Source organism: Impatiens glandulifera, chromosome 8, assembly GCF_907164915.1.
Source record: "Impatiens glandulifera chromosome 8, dImpGla2.1, whole genome shotgun sequence".
Classification (NCBI taxonomy): Eukaryota; Viridiplantae; Streptophyta; class Magnoliopsida; order Ericales; family Balsaminaceae; genus Impatiens; species Impatiens glandulifera.
This window is the reverse complement of record NC_061869.1, coordinates 399,330-418,975: the sequence shown is the minus strand read 5'-3', so window position 1 is coordinate 418,975 and position 19,646 is coordinate 399,330. Positions and strand designations below refer to the sequence as shown.

The 19,646-nt window shown below is 28.5% G+C and overlaps 1 protein-coding gene across 1 annotated transcript; it reads left to right on the top strand.

The window, feature by feature from the left end:
* Nucleotides 1-14,718: 14,718 nt before the first annotated feature.
* On the top strand, nt 14,719-19,410 carry LOC124911919 (CTP synthase-like). Its single transcript, XM_047452453.1, has 20 exons — nt 14,719-14,910; nt 15,369-15,448; nt 15,732-15,818; nt 15,950-16,118; nt 16,237-16,293; nt 16,362-16,426; nt 16,545-16,628; nt 16,715-16,765; nt 16,877-16,939; nt 17,059-17,102; nt 17,213-17,282; nt 17,384-17,446; nt 17,613-17,702; nt 17,772-17,810; nt 17,908-18,135; nt 18,217-18,302; nt 18,434-18,482; nt 18,581-18,661; nt 18,777-18,870; nt 18,968-19,410. Exons 1-20 carry the CDS (start codon nt 14,793-14,795, stop codon nt 19,153-19,155), a joined length of 1,806 nt encoding a protein of 601 aa, XP_047308409.1. The 5' UTR covers nt 14,719-14,792; the 3' UTR covers nt 19,156-19,410.
* The last annotated feature ends 236 nt before the right edge of the window (nt 19,411-19,646 follow it).

Here is a 19,646-nt window from a genome sequence, read left to right as displayed (position 1 = left end):
GTTATATGGAGCGTAATATGTAGTTATATGGAGCTCATTATACAGTTATATGCAGAGCCGACCCTGAGTTTTGGGCTGCCCCAGCCTTCGGTAGAAAAAGAGTAGATATTTTTTCCTTAAGTCTAGTTTAAAAAACCTATAAAAATGATTTTTAGTGGAATTTGAACCCATAATCCAACAAAAATTTTAAAATTTTATCTTAAACCACTCAGCTACAACAAATTATATATAAAATTGCAATAATTTTAATTGAATATCTCACTAATTTTAATAGATGGGTTGTCCTATAGAGTGAGTTGCCCTAGCATGAGGGTTTGTCGTTATACATAATATGTAGTTATATAGAGCTCATTAGACAGTTATATGTAACATAATATGGACCGTAACGTAATAGATAGATATACATGGAGCATAATAAGTAGTTATATAGAGAGCTTATTAGATAGTTATATGTAACGTAATATGTAATTATATATAGCTCATTAGACAGTTATATGTAACGTAATTTGTAGTTATATAAAGCTCATTAGACATGTATATGTAGCGTAATATGTAGTAATATGAAGCGTATATGAAAATATGTGGAGTATAATATGTAGTTATATGAAGTGTAATATGTAGATATATGAAACGTAATAAGTAGTTATATAGAGCGTTCACCTTTGTCATTTTTCAATTCGAAGTTGTCAAAGAAAAGATTGCCGAAAACAATGATTGCAAACATTCGCACTTCTTCTCAAGACCTTTATAAACTTGTTAATGGACTGTCGGACCTCCATAAGCAAGTTGTCAAGGACATCGGCTTCGGCTCTCTCCTTTCTCTACGTGTCTCCAAATTGCCATGCGCAATTGCAATTTATTTGTTTAAACACTTTGATGAACTGACGAGTGCCCTAGTTCTAAGCAACCATCAGAATATGGTTATCGATGAGGCTGATGTCCAATGCATACTGAATATCTCTAGAGGAGAGATCGGTGTAACTGAGTCCATTGGAAAAATTAGTGACGAAGTTGAGTATCTCGCCCTACTTAGGGTTTGGATGATGGGATGGGTAGGGAGCGAAACCAACGGTGCTCCCATCATTTCCTCTATGCCAGAGATAATTTTGGCCAACGCAACTATCGACGACGACTTCAAACGTGACTTCGTTGTGTACGCCGTCTCTACCTTCTTGTGGGCTACTAAAATCCCAACGTGCAAGTAAACTCTCCAGCTTCTTGTATTATGTAGTTATATGTACCGTTATTTATAGTTATATGAATCTTATTGTATAGTTATATGGAGTGTTATATGGAGTGTTATATGGAGTGTTATAGGTAATTATATGAATCGTATTAGATAGTTATATGGAGTGTTATTTGTAGTTATATGCAGTGTATTGTATAGTTATATGTTGCGTTATTTATAGTTATATAAAGCGTATTGTATAGTTATATGTTGCGTTATTTATAGTTATATAAAGCGTATTGTATAGTTATATGGAGCGTTATATGTAGTTATATTGATCGTATTAAATGGTTATATGGAGCGTTATTTGTAGATATATGCAGCGTATTGTATAGTTATATGTTGCATTATTTGTAGTTATATGCAATGTATTGTATAGTTATATGTTGCATTATTTGTAGTTATATAGAGCATATTGTATATTTATATGGAGCATTATAGGTAGTTATATGGAGCGTATTAGATAGTTATTTAGAACGTAATAGGGTTTTTATCATATTAATCTAACTGAATCTTATTTTCAAATCTGCAGGTTTAAAATCCTGAAATCACTAGTTCATGTTGACAGTATTAAGGACCTAAATTGGTGTCAATTCACATTAAATGGACTTGCTGAGAGTGTGAGAAAATGGAAGAAACAAAACTTTTTTTTCCACGGACCTGCAACATTCCTTATGGTAAGAGCAATTCATTAATTAATTTCATAACATTGTTAATTAGTATATACAATTAACATTCCTTCTTTTTTCAGTTATGCTACATGGATAGGGTAGCATATTTCACCCAGAGAGGAAACGTCTGAATTTTTTCGATCTTGTCCTGTTGGGATGACAGAATGATCTTTGAAAGGTTACGTACCGAGGAGAGAGTTGGTGGGTATGACAAAGGGAGAGTGTTAGATAGGATTCCACTCTCATCTCAGGAGAACGTTGTTGCTCTGCTCCTACTTTTGCTGCTCCTGGTGCATGAGACGTATTATCAAAGGCAACAGTCCAATTGTCAACCTCTGTAACTGTGATCGCAGTTGCATTTCTAAACTTGAATACCGCATGTCACACGTCTACATTTATTAAGTCTGCCACCCAGTCTGCCATTATGACGATGTTCCAAAATCCCGAACTCAAATTGGCAATTCAATAGTAGATTCAGGAATCAAATTTTGAGGTTTCTCCTCCCACACCGATGAGTCAATCTCCTCACACACACCCAAGAGTTGAGTTTCAGCTCCCACTATCAAAATGGAATGGACCTTGAAAATGGAAAATTTGTTTTGATGGGCCAATAGAAGAAGTTTATATTATTGAGAGTTTGGCACTTTGGCCCATCAGAGAGAAAAAGAAAGACATTATTTAAGGCTGATTTGCTTGCTCATATGATTGATTATATATGATATATACATTAATATATAAGGGATTATCAAGTAAAGTAAAGTCATTAATTTTATATTCCATATCAGTATCCTATATTAATTCTTACATGCTAAAATCAATCAATCACACTATAGTTCCCGGCTCTATTGTGAGTTGTGATGTTTGTTTGCTCACTTAAATATAATTATTTAATTAATTAATTCCACTTTTCAGCCTCCTTTATTAATTTATACTTCTTTTCCTTGGTTATGATATACCTAGTCAGTAACTTCATTAATTAATCTGCTTCAACTGTTGAACCTGGATTATTGAGGATGTCAAAAACTTAACTTGTAACAAAACTCTAAATGAGAACAAGTTTCATTTATCATATATTTAGCTTTTACTTGTAGTACTAGTACATACTAGTTAGCTACTCCCATAAAGATCTAGTTTTACCTCCCACTATATCATCTATATCTATATTTAGTTTCATCTAACTAATCTTGTCCACAATTTCTTCCTAGTTATTCGTCCGAGCTAGCTGATAAAGATGAATGATTTAGATATGCATTAATTCAGCCACCTACTTTATTACTTTTTGTGATGTTCTCAATATTCTATTAGAAAAAACAGCATATCCATCCACATAATAATTATAAGTATGTACTAGTACTACAAGTAAAAGCTAAATATATATTCACTAAAGCTTTCATTTTAATTTTCCTTGTATCTATAATATGTAAGGAAACAAAAACTTTGGGTTTAGGGTAAAAATAAAGAGGGGGCGGTGTGAGTACAGAACAACAGAATTGGTACATGCACATGGGGGCAGGCAGGGAGGGAATCTCATAAAATCCACGTGGGGTCCCTTTCATATATTTTCTTTACTTTTTTTCATATTTAAAAAAAAAATAAAAAAATAACAGAACACACACAATCTCAGGATCTTCCTCTAGTGATTATCACTACTGCACTATGCACACTTACAAACACTATATATAACACTATATATAACGTTGGATTCATTCCCTCACACCCAAAACAAATATATAATTGACCTTAACGACATACTCGTGAACTTAGAATTGGCTCTAGGGTAAGTCCGACTACCTCTGGATATGACATCTCATTTAATAAAATAAAAAAGACAAGACATTTATAATATTTTTTAAACATAAAAAAAAAATCTAGTATAGTAGTTTAGAATGAAAACATAATATTATTATTTGGTCATGGGTGAGAGATAAGCTTAAGTGCTTGATTTTGTTTATTATTCTCTAATTAATACAAATAAACAAATATATTATTCAAACAAACCTAGAATATTTTCTCTTAATTTTTTTATAACCACTTGATCTTATTAACTAGCTATATATATATATATATATATATATATATATATATATATATATATATATATATATATATATATATATATATATATATATATATATATATATATATATATATATATATATATATATATATATATTAATATTAATATGATCATGTCCCACATGAGAGCTCGTTAGAGATTTTAGGATAAAATTCCGTTTTTATTTTAAAATCCAAACATCTTAATAACCATCAAATTAAATAATTTTATTATTTAAGTATCAAAATTATCCTTTAATTTTATACTCTCTTTAAACCATTATTCTATTACCTACACTATATCCTCTAAAATCAAAGAGTAAATTAATCTTCAAATTTTAAAAATCAATTTTTTCCTTAATTTTTATCAAACCATAATTTTTAAGATAAAACTCAAATAAAACTAAAAAAATATTTTTCCACAAACAAGTCCTAAATTATTTATCTCTCAATTGACCAAGATTACTTCGTAATTAATCATCAAATTAAACACTGTCATAAGATATGAGATGTGATGTGGGATTGGAATTACTTGACGTTTGCCAATGAGCTGGAGTTGTGTCATAGCTGACAAGGCACACACAATTTATTTATTTAATTTAAACAAAAACAGTAAGATGTCGTCAAAGTGTAATATGCATATGTTAGTTAGTTATCACTCTCAATCCAATTAAATTAACTAAACAACGTCTATTAAAAAAGAATGTGATTGTAGGTACGTGCTGAAATCAATAATATTAATATTTAATTAATTAATTATATTTTTTTAATATAAAAAACTAACATAATATTAACCTCATATAATGTAATGATTTTCAATTCAATTTAGAGTAGAATTGAATAATTAACCTTTAATCTCTTATAAATCAACTCTATCTCAATATATGTACAATAAGAGTTAATTAGTTTCCAAACAAATAAACAAACATGCTTCACCACATTAATTCGACTAGCCTTATATTTAAGGCTGGTTCGATGTATCCCAAAATTTAATTAAATATTATATCAACAATTTTATCAATAATTTTATCTATTTAAATACTAAAATTATCCTCTAATTTTATCATTTTTCTAAGTCATCATTTTCTCACTTAAACTATATGCTCTAAACTCAAAAGATAAATTAGTATAAAACAAAAGTTTTTTAAAAAAAAAACTAAATATAACTTAAATTTTTTTTTCCTGAAACAAACCCTAATTCTCTCTAATATAGAGAATAGATATATTGCTATTATTTATATATATTATAATGTCTGAAGAGAAGGGGAAAGGCATGGAATTGCAGCTTTATACGCAAGAAAGAAAGAAACAGACCCCCCATGACCAGAAGAAGATGATCGATGATGAATGATGATGAATGATGATGTTGGTCCATTTTCACCCTTCGATTATGCACTGCCACGTAAGTAAATACATACCTAGCTACCTTATCACACATGCATGACATATTATTATTATTATTATTATTATTATTATTATTATTATTATTATTATTATTATTATTATTATATGCATGTGATTCCGCAGAATCCTTCTTTCTACCCAAAATGATTTAAGGCATTGCATGGTTCAATTTATTTAAATAACTTGGAAAGAAAAAGAAGATTATTAGTGATGATTTTAAGGAGATAATAATTTTTTTCTTTTTTTAAAAAACTTTAAAAGTGTTAATATATATAAATAAAATAAATAATAATAATTTAAAATAAAAAATATTTTAATATTTTAATTAATAAATTTATTAATTTAGTAGATGAGAAAGAAAATAAATTAATAATATTTGATTTTATTGAATTATTTAAAAAACCAACCTCAGTCTAACAATAACAATTAAAACTAAAACATATTATAGGCAACATATATAAATTTATTAAAAAATTATACTTTTCATTTACTCATTTCCAATCTCTACTCAATAAGAGAAGTTGGTATATATATAAAGTTAGGTGTTTGATTTTTATTTTAGGTCTGGTTTGGATTGAGATTTTTGAAAAAATCTAAAAAGGGAAAAACTAATAATTGGTGATGATTTTGAGCAGGTGATGTTTTTTTTTGTAAAAATACTTAAAAGATATTAAAATATATGAATAAAATAAAAAATAATAATTTAAAATAGAGGGTATTTTAGTATTTTGGTTAATGAAATGAGTGATGTGATTGTTGAGAAGTGATGGATTGAAAATTTGATTTTCAATGAGTTTTTTAAAAAACCCAAAGAGAACAAAGCCTTAATCTTTACCAAATCAATTTTTGAATCAATCATTTCTCATTAATCACATCACTTATTTCATTAATCAAATACTAAAATATCCTATAATTTAAATTATTATTTTATATTTTATTTATATATATTCATAAATTTTTGGTCTTTTTACCAAAAATAACCATTACCTCCTCAAAATCATCACCCATTGTTTAATTTTTCTCTCTCTTGATTTAAAAAAAAAACATAACCAAACCAGATCTAATATAATTAATTTAAAATTTTTTAAATAAAAACAATAAAGTAAACCATAATTAAAAGACTTAAATAAAAATGTGTTATATCTTCATTAATTAAAAAACTTACAACACTTTATGAATAATTTTATTAATATTTATTTTAAATTATTATTATGTTTATATATAAAAGAGTGATAGAAGAGAAAATTTGACAGAGAATGAAGTTTGATTTGAGAATGAAAATGAAAATGATTAAGAATGATGAGAGAGAAGAAAGATAAAATTTTATTTTTTCAGCGAATTAGATTGCTAATTAAATTGTGATCACAAATTCTTTCTCCTAATCATTTTTTATATATATAGGTAATTTTTGTTAGGTCGTATTAAATATATGGGATAAACTGTAAAGGGAATTAGAAGATATAAATTATATAAGTTATTAGTGTTTAGTTGAAAATATAAAATATGTATAAATTATATATGTTTTATTATTGTGTATTTGGTTGGTGATATAAAAAATTAGTAAGAAGTATAAAAAGACTATTTTATCCTTAAATTTATATAAATTATTTTTAATTATTATTTTAATATTTATCTTATAATTAGTTTGTATTATTAATTATATTAAAATTAATAAATATATAATATATAATTATGCGTATAAAAATGTATTTTAAAATAAATAATATTGTTACATGGTTTACCATATTTTATATATAATTTAACTTATATAATTATAAAATATTAATAATAATAATTTTATAAAATAATATTTGAAATTAAAATGTATAATTATAATTAGTTTTAAAAATAAATTATACAAGTTATATTAATTAATAATAAAAATAATAATAATTATTTATAATTTATTATTATTATATTTTAAAATATAATAAAGAAATTAAAATTTTAATAATTTTATATTTTTATTTAACATTATTAATTATGTAAAATTATCATTTTTATATTTTTAATTAAAATTATTAATTATTATATTTAATTATGTAAAATTATAACTTTTAAATTTCTATACTTTAAAATAATATAATTTTTCTATCATATATATATATATATAAATTAAAAAAATCAAAAATTATGTAATTAAGTATTTATTATTATTATTTAAATTAAAAAAAATGATATACAGTTAAATATAAATAAATATATATTTATACTTTATTATTATATTTTAAAATATAATAAAAAAAAGTTAAAATTTATAAATGTAAAAAGTAAAAAAGAATATTATTTTTTTAAAAAAATTTATAGTCTTTATAACTAATATTAATATTAGTAGGTACTATTTTATACCTCATTCCATGTATAAATAATACTTGAATAATACTGTATATATAAATATTAATAATTCAAACAACTTTTATAATTTAATGTAGATATAATTATGCTATATCTACAGTTTTGTTATGATTATATCTACAATTTTGTATATCATAACAAACCGTAACCATATTATATTGTAAGGGAAATGGTGAGATGACTTTGGTGATTGTCAAACAAAAAATGTTATTCAAATAAATTTGAGCTTGAGGAAAATAATATTACACCTAATTTAAAAGTGATCAGTTATTTTATTTTTTTGTAACAAAAAAAATGGTTGGAGTGGACTCTGGAGTCTGGTCTGGTCCCTGGACGCCATTAATGGCGCATGGAGCGGAGGAGGAGGAAAAGTGCACGACGCCATTAATTGGGGGCATAGGGCATATGCGTAGTGGGTATTAATATATACATATAGGAATTGAACATTTATTTATTTATTATAATTAAAGATCGAACCTTTTTCAAAAAATAAAAATAAAATAATAGTTGATCATCAGGATCGACAATTAAGAAGTCCTAACCGTCGTGCATGTTCTTATGTTGTTAAATTCTCTCTGTTTCAAAATTTTCCAACATATCATGATGCATGAATTGATTTTAACAACTTAATGGTCAAATTTGACGATAATCAGATCGATGACTTGCGCATTATATATATATATATATATATATGACATGATGTTACTACGAGGAAGAGAAAAAAAAAAAAAAAGAAGAAGAAAGGATCGTTTTTTTTTTTTGTTGTCGGCAGCCGTTGGGATGATAGGGCCAACCAACCAACCAACCCGTACAGGATGAACGGTCAACTGTCTTTGTGGGGGTGGGGTGGGGACCACCAGTGCCCCCAAACTTCAACCAAAGAAATAATAGAGGAGCACGTGTCTCTAACGTGGCTAACTGTCATAACGCACTCCCCTCTCCTCTTTTCCTTACCCGACAAAATAAAATTCAAATTGTCCTTTTTCTTCCTCCTCATTCAACTTCTTCTTTTTTATTTATTTATAATTAATTAATTAATTATACCGTATAAAATATAGCTATTGTAAACCAAACATTATTAATATAATAATAAATCACTAGCTACACATAAACCATACTATCCGTTATAATAGAATTATCTTTCTTTTTTTGTAAGAAAGAAAGTTAGACACTTTTGTTTTAATGAACTTATTTAATAGTGATCTTTTGGATATTCATAAAAACACTCACCAACCTTAAATTTAATACAAACTTAAAATTTAATTTAAAAGTAAATACCTAAATCTAAAAAGTACATCATAGAATAATTGATTAATATTCATTGCATTGTATGTCCATTTAAAAGGTATTAACTAATGTAATTACGGAAAAGTTTGACACTCGAGAATTTTAACCTCGGTTTGTATGTTAAACTTTTTTTTTAAATAAAATATTATTTTAAAAGATTTTAAATAATTTCCGTTCTCTTTTAAAATTAAATATAAAAATAATTAATTTGTGTTTAAATTTAAATAATCTTCAGATTTGTTATAATCAAATTAAAATTTATTTTTTTTGAAAATTTAGATTAATTTAAAAGATTATTTATTTTAAATAGAATCGCCAACTAATTTTTAAAAATCAATAAAAAGGCATAGGTGTACAAACGTATTTTTAGTCAATGTTTCTTTAAGTTCGTAGTTTGGTGATATTCAGGAACGAACTTTTGCGCTAAATCTTTCGTACCCGTTTTAAAAAGGGTCTTTACTTATAAATTTGACTTTTGAAAATCAGTTGTATAAAATTTTATTTTAACCAATTAGATATATAGGTTTGTTAAAACCGAATAATGGCTCTGATACCAAGAAATAAAGAATAAGTAAAAGAACTATATTAAGAATGTATTTTCGGTGTGTTATTATAATTACAAATGTATGAATTTATATAAAAATAAGGAAAATTAAAGAGTTAAAATATATAAAAAATTTAAATACACTTAATAGCTTTAATAAGGTGGAATATGAAATTGTTGAATCTTTAATATATATATAATTTGAAACTATGTCAATTTAATAAACTATCAATAATAAATTCTAGCTATCCTTCCACGTATCCACCCAGAGAAACGATAGCCATGCATGTCACTAGAATGACCTCCAATAAGTCTATATATGGATCTTCAAAGAACCAAGGATTTCCTTTAATTGTTGGTAGCTATAAACTTTTTATTTTTTATTTTAAGTAAAGAGTGATTTTATAAATTGCCAAAGTAGAAAACGACCAAAACAAAACCAAATTAACAAAGTGCAAAGTAAAACTGTGCAAATAATTAAAGAAATTGGAAATTAAATAGAAGCAAGTTTAAGATGATAGAGAATATATATATCAACAACAAAAAGTGATATATAATTAATCGACCACCCAAAGCCACAAAAAATGGAAGCGAGTTGAAGATGAATGGAGTGATCATCAGTTCGTACCCTTAATATTATTATTATTATTATTATTATTATTATTATTATTATTATTATTATTATTATCATTATTATTATTATTATTAACGAGTCGCCTAGGTTATAAATTAAGGGTTGATTGCCGGTACGTGGTTTCCAAGGAATTTCTTGTCTTTGTCTCTTTGTGGAGTGTTATTTGGAAGTTGGTGGATGTTAATATATATACAGAGGAGTGATAGAGTGAGAGAATTTAATGAGGAAATTTGGTGAGGGAATGACGTGGCATCACCTTCATTGGTTGGAAAATGTAAAAGTCAGAGGATAAAAGTCAGAGAAAAGAGAGAAATTATTTGATTTTTTCAGCGAAGATTATGCCACGTCATTCACTCACCAAAATTCTTTCACCTAATCATTTCTCATATATATATATATATATATATATAATCAATTAATTTAATAGCAATTAATTAATTAAGAATACAAATTAAGGTAGGCCACAATTGAACACGGGGGTATTAATTAGGTTTTGAAGTTAGGAGCCTTCATTTAATTTTAATTTGTCTAGAAATGGGCCAACATTTAATTAACCTCTCCCGCTCTATATATATATATGTTTTTATTAATTAGCTAGCTCTCACAAGACGATTGCCACCCCCTTAATTAATTAAATAAATTACATTTATTTATTTATTTATTTATTTATTTATTTATTGTGCCACATTCTTAATTTGTATGAGATTGATCGATCGAGAGGAATGAAGTGAAGACTATCTAGCTTTTGAGGTTTGACTTTGCTGATTCATTCCTTCTTTCTTATCTTTATTTATTTATTTTTGATAAAATTATCTTATAATTTATAATTTCTTTTTTTAAATATCTTTTATCATTTCTAATTTTAATTAGCCGTTCATACTCTTTTATTAAATTAATATATGAACATGCATGTCATGAAATTAAAACTATATATATATTACTAGTTATACTTTTTTTTAATAAATCAAATTAAAATAATCATTTTGTTTCAAATTAAGAATCAATCTATATATTTGTTTAATTAATATTTATCTAATTTTTACCACAATATATATATATAAGCATATCATGATTTCCTATTTATTAACTATATATTTAATTTAATTTAATTTGGACACATGGATTCATGAGCTTAATTAATTTTCCTCAAGTTAAAAGTCAACTGAAGATAAAAAAAAAAAAATCGACACAGACCTCTCTTAAATCGTCAAATTAATTAAGGCATGACTAGTAGTTTTGATGCAAAGATACATGTCATTATTATTCTTTTTCACCGCCCCACAAGTTATTTTACAATATTTCTTTGTTTATTTTCTAAAAGAATAAAACTTAAAAAATAACAATACTATATATGGTATTTATAGCTTAATTAATTAGTTTATATATATATATATTTTCTCCATATAATTTATTATTTTCTTCTAATATTGGATCGATCCACAATAAAAATAAGTTAAATAAAAATAAATGTATAATAATATCAATCCAACAAGATAATTCAAATCACAAAGTGTTTCTTAATAGATCTAAGGATCACTTAAAAAAATTTAAATGAGAGGGAAAGTCATTTATATGGGGTGTCATTGTCATGTTACATTCTTATAAAAAAAAAAAAAAAATTGATAACAACATCAAACCTCTTTTAAAAATAAAAATTAAAATTAACTCATGAATGGAATGGATGATGCACAACTCCACAAATTTATAGTTTAATTAACTTTGAACTTTGAAGTTGTGTAAGAATGTGATTGATATATATATATATTGAGAAAGTAACAGTAACAGTACATTAATCCAGAAATTGAGTATTAATTAATTTAGTACTGATATTCGAAGAAGACGTGTCTAGATTTCAAATTATTATTATTATTATTATTATTAATTTTTATTTTGTAAAGTGTTGTTAATGAATTAAAAAATAAATAAATAAATATATATATATAGTTTAATTTGTAGATTACGTAATTAGAATCGGACACATCACATGCAAATGAATTAACCCTAGCTAGCTATCGAATCGGACGTTAATTATATATGATGAATTGATGCAACATGCATATATATATATATATATATATATATATATATATATGTATATATAGGATGTGATAATGAATTTTTATTATTAAGTAGAGAATGTACGTACGTGTAGCAAGAGCATGTGCGTGGCTAATTAAGAGTGGTGGTTAGGTATTACATGATATATATTAAAAGTTGTTCCCATTTCAAAAAAGGAACATGGAGAGTAGTGGTTGTTAGGTAGCTAGCTAGCTAGGTTACTTGACAAATAAGGATTCTTTTATTTCACTTTTTCTTATTAATAATAAATTTAATTATTTGGAACTTTGCGTGAGGTGCCTTTGACGTTATCCCCACCTAAATTACTATTAGTCTATTACTATTACTACTATTCCTATATGTATATTATATGTTATCCACTAATTATATATCTTTTATTTCTTCACCACTCTTTAAGTTTTATCTATTATTTTTTTAATAATAAATCAAACTTTTTACTCCACTTATAATAATTAATAGCCCCCTCCCCCTGGTTGTTTTTATTTTTCCTTAATTTGGTCCCGTAAATATTAATATAAATCAAGTACTTTAATAACTAACTAACTAACAGGAGATCGACTCGTGAAAATGGATTTGTTTCTTAATTTGCATAAGCATCATATATATTTTTTATGAACACGTACGTACCATTTCTTTTTCAGATAATTAATATCGGTCATTTGGTTTAGGTCTAGCTAGCTAGCTAGCTAGCTACGTGCCTATTGTCCTTAACATGCAATTAATACTCTCAAATAACAAGTATAACATGTATACTCAAATTTAGGTGCATGGAATGGATTATTAAATTTAGACTTTTTGAAGTTTATCGTTTTAATTAATTTGAATCTCACTGAAAATAATCAATAAACCATTAAAGTGATTGTACTAGTATCATGCATGCTTGGCTTGAGAAAAAATAATTAAAAAGAAAAAGAAAGGAAGAATTATATATCTATTTTGATTTTTGAATATAGAAAATACGTGTATATTATTATTAATAATAGTTTTTAGATAGACAGAAAAATCGTTTTGAAATAGTCTTTGTTGCCTTTTTTTTTATTTATTTTCTTTTTATAATTTGGTGTACCTTTATATTTTAGGCGTGAGGTGATTGAGGCCCACCAGTTAGTAAGTAGTAGATATGGGCCATACAATAAGGAAACAGATTCGAATCTTTCTCTAATTTATTTTATTTTTAATTATAATTATTTATGAGAATTGAATGAATGAATGAATCTTCACATTTAGATTCTCCTGTTTTTCTTTTTAATAAAATAAAATTGATTTATACTATAAAAATCTTTATTTAATGTATATTATACTATATATATATATATATTAATGAAAGGGATGGGGGATAAATATTTTATATTATTTTGATTATAGTGAAAATAAGAAAGGACATAATATATATATTTGATTTTTGTAAGAAAAGCAAGATAAGATATTAGAAAGAGAAAAAGGTATGGAAAAGAAAAGCGATGCGGCGCTATGCCTATAGGGTAAGCCCTCTAAATACTACTTAGCTTAGCTATTATATATTATTTAGAGTATGGAAAACCCTAACGGATAGAGAGGAGGGGGGTTAGCCGTTTATTGCCGGAAAAAACAACCAACAAATAAATAAATAAATAATTAATTAATTAAAGGAAAAGATATATTATTTAATATTTATTTATTATGTGGGGCTAAAAGTCTTAACATGTTTATCCAGTCGCCGGTTGGACTTGACTTGTAACTTAACTTTGAATTTTTATATCATATTTTATCCAACTTTTTTTAAAAAATAAAAAGAAAGAAATTATATAAGATTAAATGTGTTTTTGTTTAAAAGAGAGTAAAATCTAATAAACCCCAAATGAAAATGAAAATGAAAATGAAAATGAAAATGAAAATGAAAATGAAAATGAAAATGAAAATGAAAATGAAAATGAAAATGAAAATGAAAATGAAAATGAAAATGAAAATCATCTTCTTCATTCGCGCAGTTGCTGCTGCTGCTGTTAGTGGGTTGTGATTTGCACTATAAAGCGTCAATTCATTGGTTGTTTCTAAAACATATAACAATAGAAAGAAAGAAAGAAAGAAAGAGAGAGAGAGAGAGAGAGAATTAGGGGTCCTGGTTTTTCTGTCTAACTACTACTAATTTGCATCATCTTCTTCTTCTTCTTCAAGCCGCCTTTCCCTCTCTTTTCTCCCCGCGCGCCTTCCCTCCTCCATTCACGCTTCACTTCACGGCATCTTTATCCCCCCTCACGCTTTTAGTGCCTCTCTCTCTGTAACTAACTGTTTCTTTTTTAGCAGCCTGTTCAGTTCAGGTGGAAAACTGATCACAATTTCAGTACGTTTCTTTTTCTTTATCTTCCCCTGTTTTTACTTGTATTGGGAACTACTTGGAAGCATAAATCTTCATGAACCTCTTTCATTCTAGAAACTTATTTTTTAATTCAATTAATTATAAATAGGCGGCAGGCAGGCAGGCAGGCAGTCAAGCATCGGAGGAGGAGGAGGAGGTGTTTTCATCAATCATCAATCATCATAAGAAGAAGAAGAAGAATGAAGTATGTTTTGGTGACGGGCGGAGTTGTTAGCGGTCTGGGGAAAGGGGTGACGGCCAGCAGCGTAGGTGTCCTTCTCAATGCATGCGGCCTTCGAGTTACTTCAATAAAGATTGGTCTCTTCTTCTTCTTTTCCATCTGGCTTCCAAATTTTGATCTTCCTTTTCCTCTATCACTTTTTTATGATCTAACGAAATCAATATCTTTTTCTTTTCTTTCTCTTGTCTGTGAAGTTGTTCCATTACCAATCTAACAAAAACCACCCTGCTTCATTAATCTTTTCTTTTCTTTTCTTTTCTTTTCAAATACTTGTTTTTCATTTCTGTCTCTATCCATAAACATACTTCATACTATTTCAGTGAGAGAGGAAAAGTGTTATTTGAGTTTACCAAAAACATGTTATTATAATTTCCTCATTTGTTTAATCTTTTTTTCTTTTCATCAAGTGCTGACATAAATTAAAAGCATGACAGTTTTCATTTGGTTAAATTTATATATATCTTGTTTTGATCATGAGACAAATATATTATTAATTCTTACTTACAATCCACCATTAATTTGATTGATTTATCAGATCCTTACCTGAATACTGATGCTGGGACTATGTCTCCTTTTGAACATGGAGAGGTGTTTGTTTTAGATGACGGTGGAGAGGTAGGAATTCATTTCGTGCTATTATTTTATCAATTACATTTCAGTACATATTCAACAACTATATATATATATATATATATATATTATGAGCTTTAATTTGAACCAAAAGGATTCGCAAGCCAATTTGAGAAGAAAATATTTCATGACTTTGTGTCAGTCAGTACATGAATTTTTGAAGTAGAAGAAGAAGAAGAATTTACTGCGTTTTCTCCTCAATTTTATGCTGTATCTTTCCTACTGTATTTTGTTAGGTAAAGTAGTAACTTTTTTTCTTGTGATTTAGGTGGACCTAGACCTTGGAAACTACGAACGCTTCCTGGATATCAAATTGACACGTGACAATAATATCACTACTGGAAAAATTTATCAGGCAAGAATTAACCATCCAATCCAATCCAATCCAATCCAATTCAATGTAGCATATGTTGTTGGTTTAACATATACAGTCAGTGTCCTTAACAACTGAAAACAATAAAAATAAACGTGTTCCTTCCTTGATAGTCTGTAATTGACAAAGAGAGAAGAGGAGACTATCTTGGGAAAACTGTTCAAGTTGTCCCCCACATAACAGATGCCATTCAAGATTGGATTGAGCGAGTGGCAGCCATCCCAGTGGATGGAAAAGAAGGGCCAGCTGATGTGTGCGTCATTGAATTGGGTGGTACAATAGGTATAAAAAGTTATCAATTTAATACCTAAAACGTTCTTCTATGCTTCCATGTTTTGTGTTTCATGAAAATGATGGATGACCTGTTTGTTTGTTTGTCTGTCTGCCTCTATCTATACAGGGGACATAGAATCAATGCCATTCATTGAGGCTTTGGGACAATTCTCTTACCGTGTTGGTACGACTTTGGTTTAATACTTCTCTATATTTATGACATTCTATAAAATCCAATTCTGAATTATGCAGGTTCGGGCAACTTTTGCTTGATACATGTCAGCCTTGTGCCTGTTTTGAACGTTGTTGGTGAGCAGGTAACTTTTCTTATAAACACTACTTCTTCTAAAATAGTCTAGACATGTTAATAATTGCAACTCCAACTCCAACTCTACTTATAAGATGATTTCATGGATTGTCTTTTTATGTATTCAGAAAACTAAACCCACTCAGCATAGTGTCAAAGGACTTAGAAGCTTGGGATTGATGCCAAATATTTTAGCTTGCCGCAGCACAGCGGTCTCCATCTCTCCCTCACCCTTTTATTATGCTTAACATATATATGTTGTTCATGCTTTATTTCTGACTCACCCATTCAATTTCAGGAACTCGAAGAGAATGTGAAGCGAAAACTTTGTCAGTTTTGCCATGTCCCAGTATGTGTAGTTTAAGGCTAAATATTATTATTTCGTATCTATATTCACTGAACCCTTCATTTTTCATTATACATGGTGAAATCCTAACAATGCATTAGCTTTATTTTTCAGGAAGAAAACATACTCACTTTGTATGATGTTTCCAACATCTGGCACGTTCCTTTACTTTTAAAAGTATGTGTTCTATACATATCTTTTAAGATGATCTGTTGGTTCAAATCTTACTAGTATAATTCTTGTCTTGTTATTACTTTTTACAGAGAATTCTTGATTAATTGTTTCCATCTGTTTAGGATCAGAAGGCACACGAAGCAATCTCAAAAGTCCTGAACCTTGGGTGTGTTTAATGCATTTCATTTCTTTTATTGGCATTTGGCAGAACTTTCTTCATATGTATCTTTTTCTACAGTCTGCTGGAAAAAATAACTTTTTATTTATTTTTTGTAGTATCACCAGTGAGCCTCATTTGTCGGAGTGGACATCCAGAGCCGAGCTCTGTGATATGTTGCAAGAATCCGTAAGCCCTGAAGCCCCCTTATGATGACTCTAGATTATTGACTTCAAGTATGAAATCATTCCATGTTTCTAAACAATTTATTTGGACTTATTTACTTGCAGGTCAGAATTGCTATGGTTGGAAAATATACTGGACTTTCGGATTCCTATCTTTCTGTGTTAAAGGTTGACTCCTTTATACTGGACTTTCAAAAATATACTAAATCCTGCTATTGATTACAAGTTTGATTTGATTTCTTTTTTGTAAGGTGTACAAAAGCATGGAGTGCTTATTTGTGCATGCAACATCTTTGTTGCTGCTGACTAATCTGCAAGATTTTCTATCTTGTAGGCCCTTTTGCATGGTTCTGTGGCATGCGGCAGGAAACTTTGTGTTGATTGGGTTCCATCCAGTGACCTTGAAGATGCAACTGCTACCGAGGTCAGTGTTATATGATTGTCCTTGCTCATTCGTCTAATTACTCACAACTTCTTCCACTTCTGTATGAAGAATCCTGATGCTTATAGAAAGGCGTGGAGCTTGTTGAAGGTTGGTTTTTAAGCTTGCTGAAAAATGCTATAATTTTTTGTCATATTCAAATGGATTTTACTTAATTATTTATGATAACACTTGTTGTTGTCCTCAGGGTGCAGATGGGGTTCTTGTTCCTGGAGGATTTGGTGACAGAGGAGTACAAGGGAAAATTTTGGCTGCAAAATATGCTAGGGAAAATAAGGTTCCATATTTTGGGATATGCCTAGGAATGCAAATTGCTGTCATTGAGTTTTCACGATCAATTATTGGGTGGAAAGATGCAAACAGCACTGAGTTTGAACCAAACACTAAGAACCCTTGTGTCATATTTATGCCCGAGGTTTGTTTGTTTTTGCATGTGAATTGGACTGTGAATCTTTAATGTGATATTTTTTTTAATACTTATCTGGAATCCTAACAGGGGTCAAAAACCCAAATGGGCGGTACAATGCGTCTTGGATCTAGGAGGACTTATTTTCATGTGGCAGACTGTAAAAGTGCAAAACTGTAAATCCTTCTCCTTTGTTGCATGCTTCTCAAGATAGACATCATTTTCATGCATTTCTAGTAAAGTTATTCATGAGTAAGCAAGAATGCTGCACGGTTTGCTAATAATGTATGCACGCTGAATCTTGTAGATACGGAAACAAGAGCTTTATTGACGAGAGACATAGACATAGATACGAGGTATGTGGATGGAGAATCCTTTCTTCTTTTGAAGTAGTTTGTTTGTTGGTTGGAGGAGGATTGAATATCTGAAGGTGGTGGGGGGTTGTTTGATACAGGTGAACCCGGATATGGTAGAAAAACTTGAAGAAGCTGGCCTCTCATTTACTGGTAAAGATGAAAGTGGTCGACGAATGGAGGTACAATTAATGGGATGGGATGGGATGGCCATGCATGTTTCTGAAATTCATCCTAATAAATATAATAAAAAGTGTTGAAGTTGGTTGTTTGTGTAATTTGTTTTTGTCTTGATAGATTGTTGAGCTTTTAGGCCATCCATTCTTTATCGGTGTCCAATTCCATCCCGAGTTCAAATCTAGACCTGGGAAACCGTCGCCTCTCTTCTTAGGTTGGTTTGCTTGCTGCTGCATGCTTTAGTTTTGTATTTTGGAAATTTCTTCTGGTTGGCTGCTTTCTTATTGTGTGACATTGTTTGTTGAAAGCAGGGTTCATTGCAGCTGCCTGCGGACAGTTAGATGCAGTGTTAAGAAAGGGTGTGGGGAAAGCAGCAAATGGGATCGGTAATGGCACCAACAAGTCGTCGTCGTCGTCTCGTCACTATGGAAATGGAAACAAGGCTACTCGTCCACTTGTTGACATTATCTATAGCAATGGAAACGGCGTGCATTACTAGTCTAAACTCTCAAAAATGTTGTTCAGTTTTGATTGATTTATTTAGGAACTTTTGTATGTACATACAGCCCTCTCCTGCTTTGTTATGGCTCTTCAAATGAGACCAAAAATGGCTTTCAATTCCGGTTTTTTTGAACGGAATTATGGGCTTCTTCTGCTTGTTTGCTTGATGTAGTTACTACTCTCAATTGCTGCTGCTGTTGCACTTTCATGATTGTATCAATTTACTAGTAGTACTTTATGCCTTTTATTTTCATTACAATGTCTCACTCAATAACCTCATTAACACATCCAAAATCTCAAAAACATAAACTGCTTCTTACATATTTTCCAAAATATAATTATATTACTAAATGTAATTAAGCTAAGCAAGTGAGAGCTTAATAAATAATATGATTATATATTCAAGATTTGATATAATTGGAAAAAATGTTAATAGTGTCCTATTTTAGTTATATTATATAATGTTACAAAATTGTAAATGTTAATAGT

What these genes read in the sequence shown, in the direction of transcription:
- LOC124911919 (XM_047452453.1), top strand. Translation starts at nt 14,793, where the DNA reads ATGAAGTATGTTTTGGTGACGGGCGGAGTTGTTAGCGGTCTGGGGAAA. An exon ending in CCTATCTTTCTGTGTTAAAG is followed by an intron (nt 17,447 to 17,612) that starts GTTGACTCCTTT and finishes TCTATCTTGTAG; the next exon opens with GCCCTTTTGCATGGTTCTGT. An exon ending in GACATAGACATAGATACGAG is followed by an intron (nt 18,483 to 18,580) that starts GTATGTGGATGG and finishes TGTTTGATACAG; the next exon opens with GTGAACCCGGATATGGTAGA.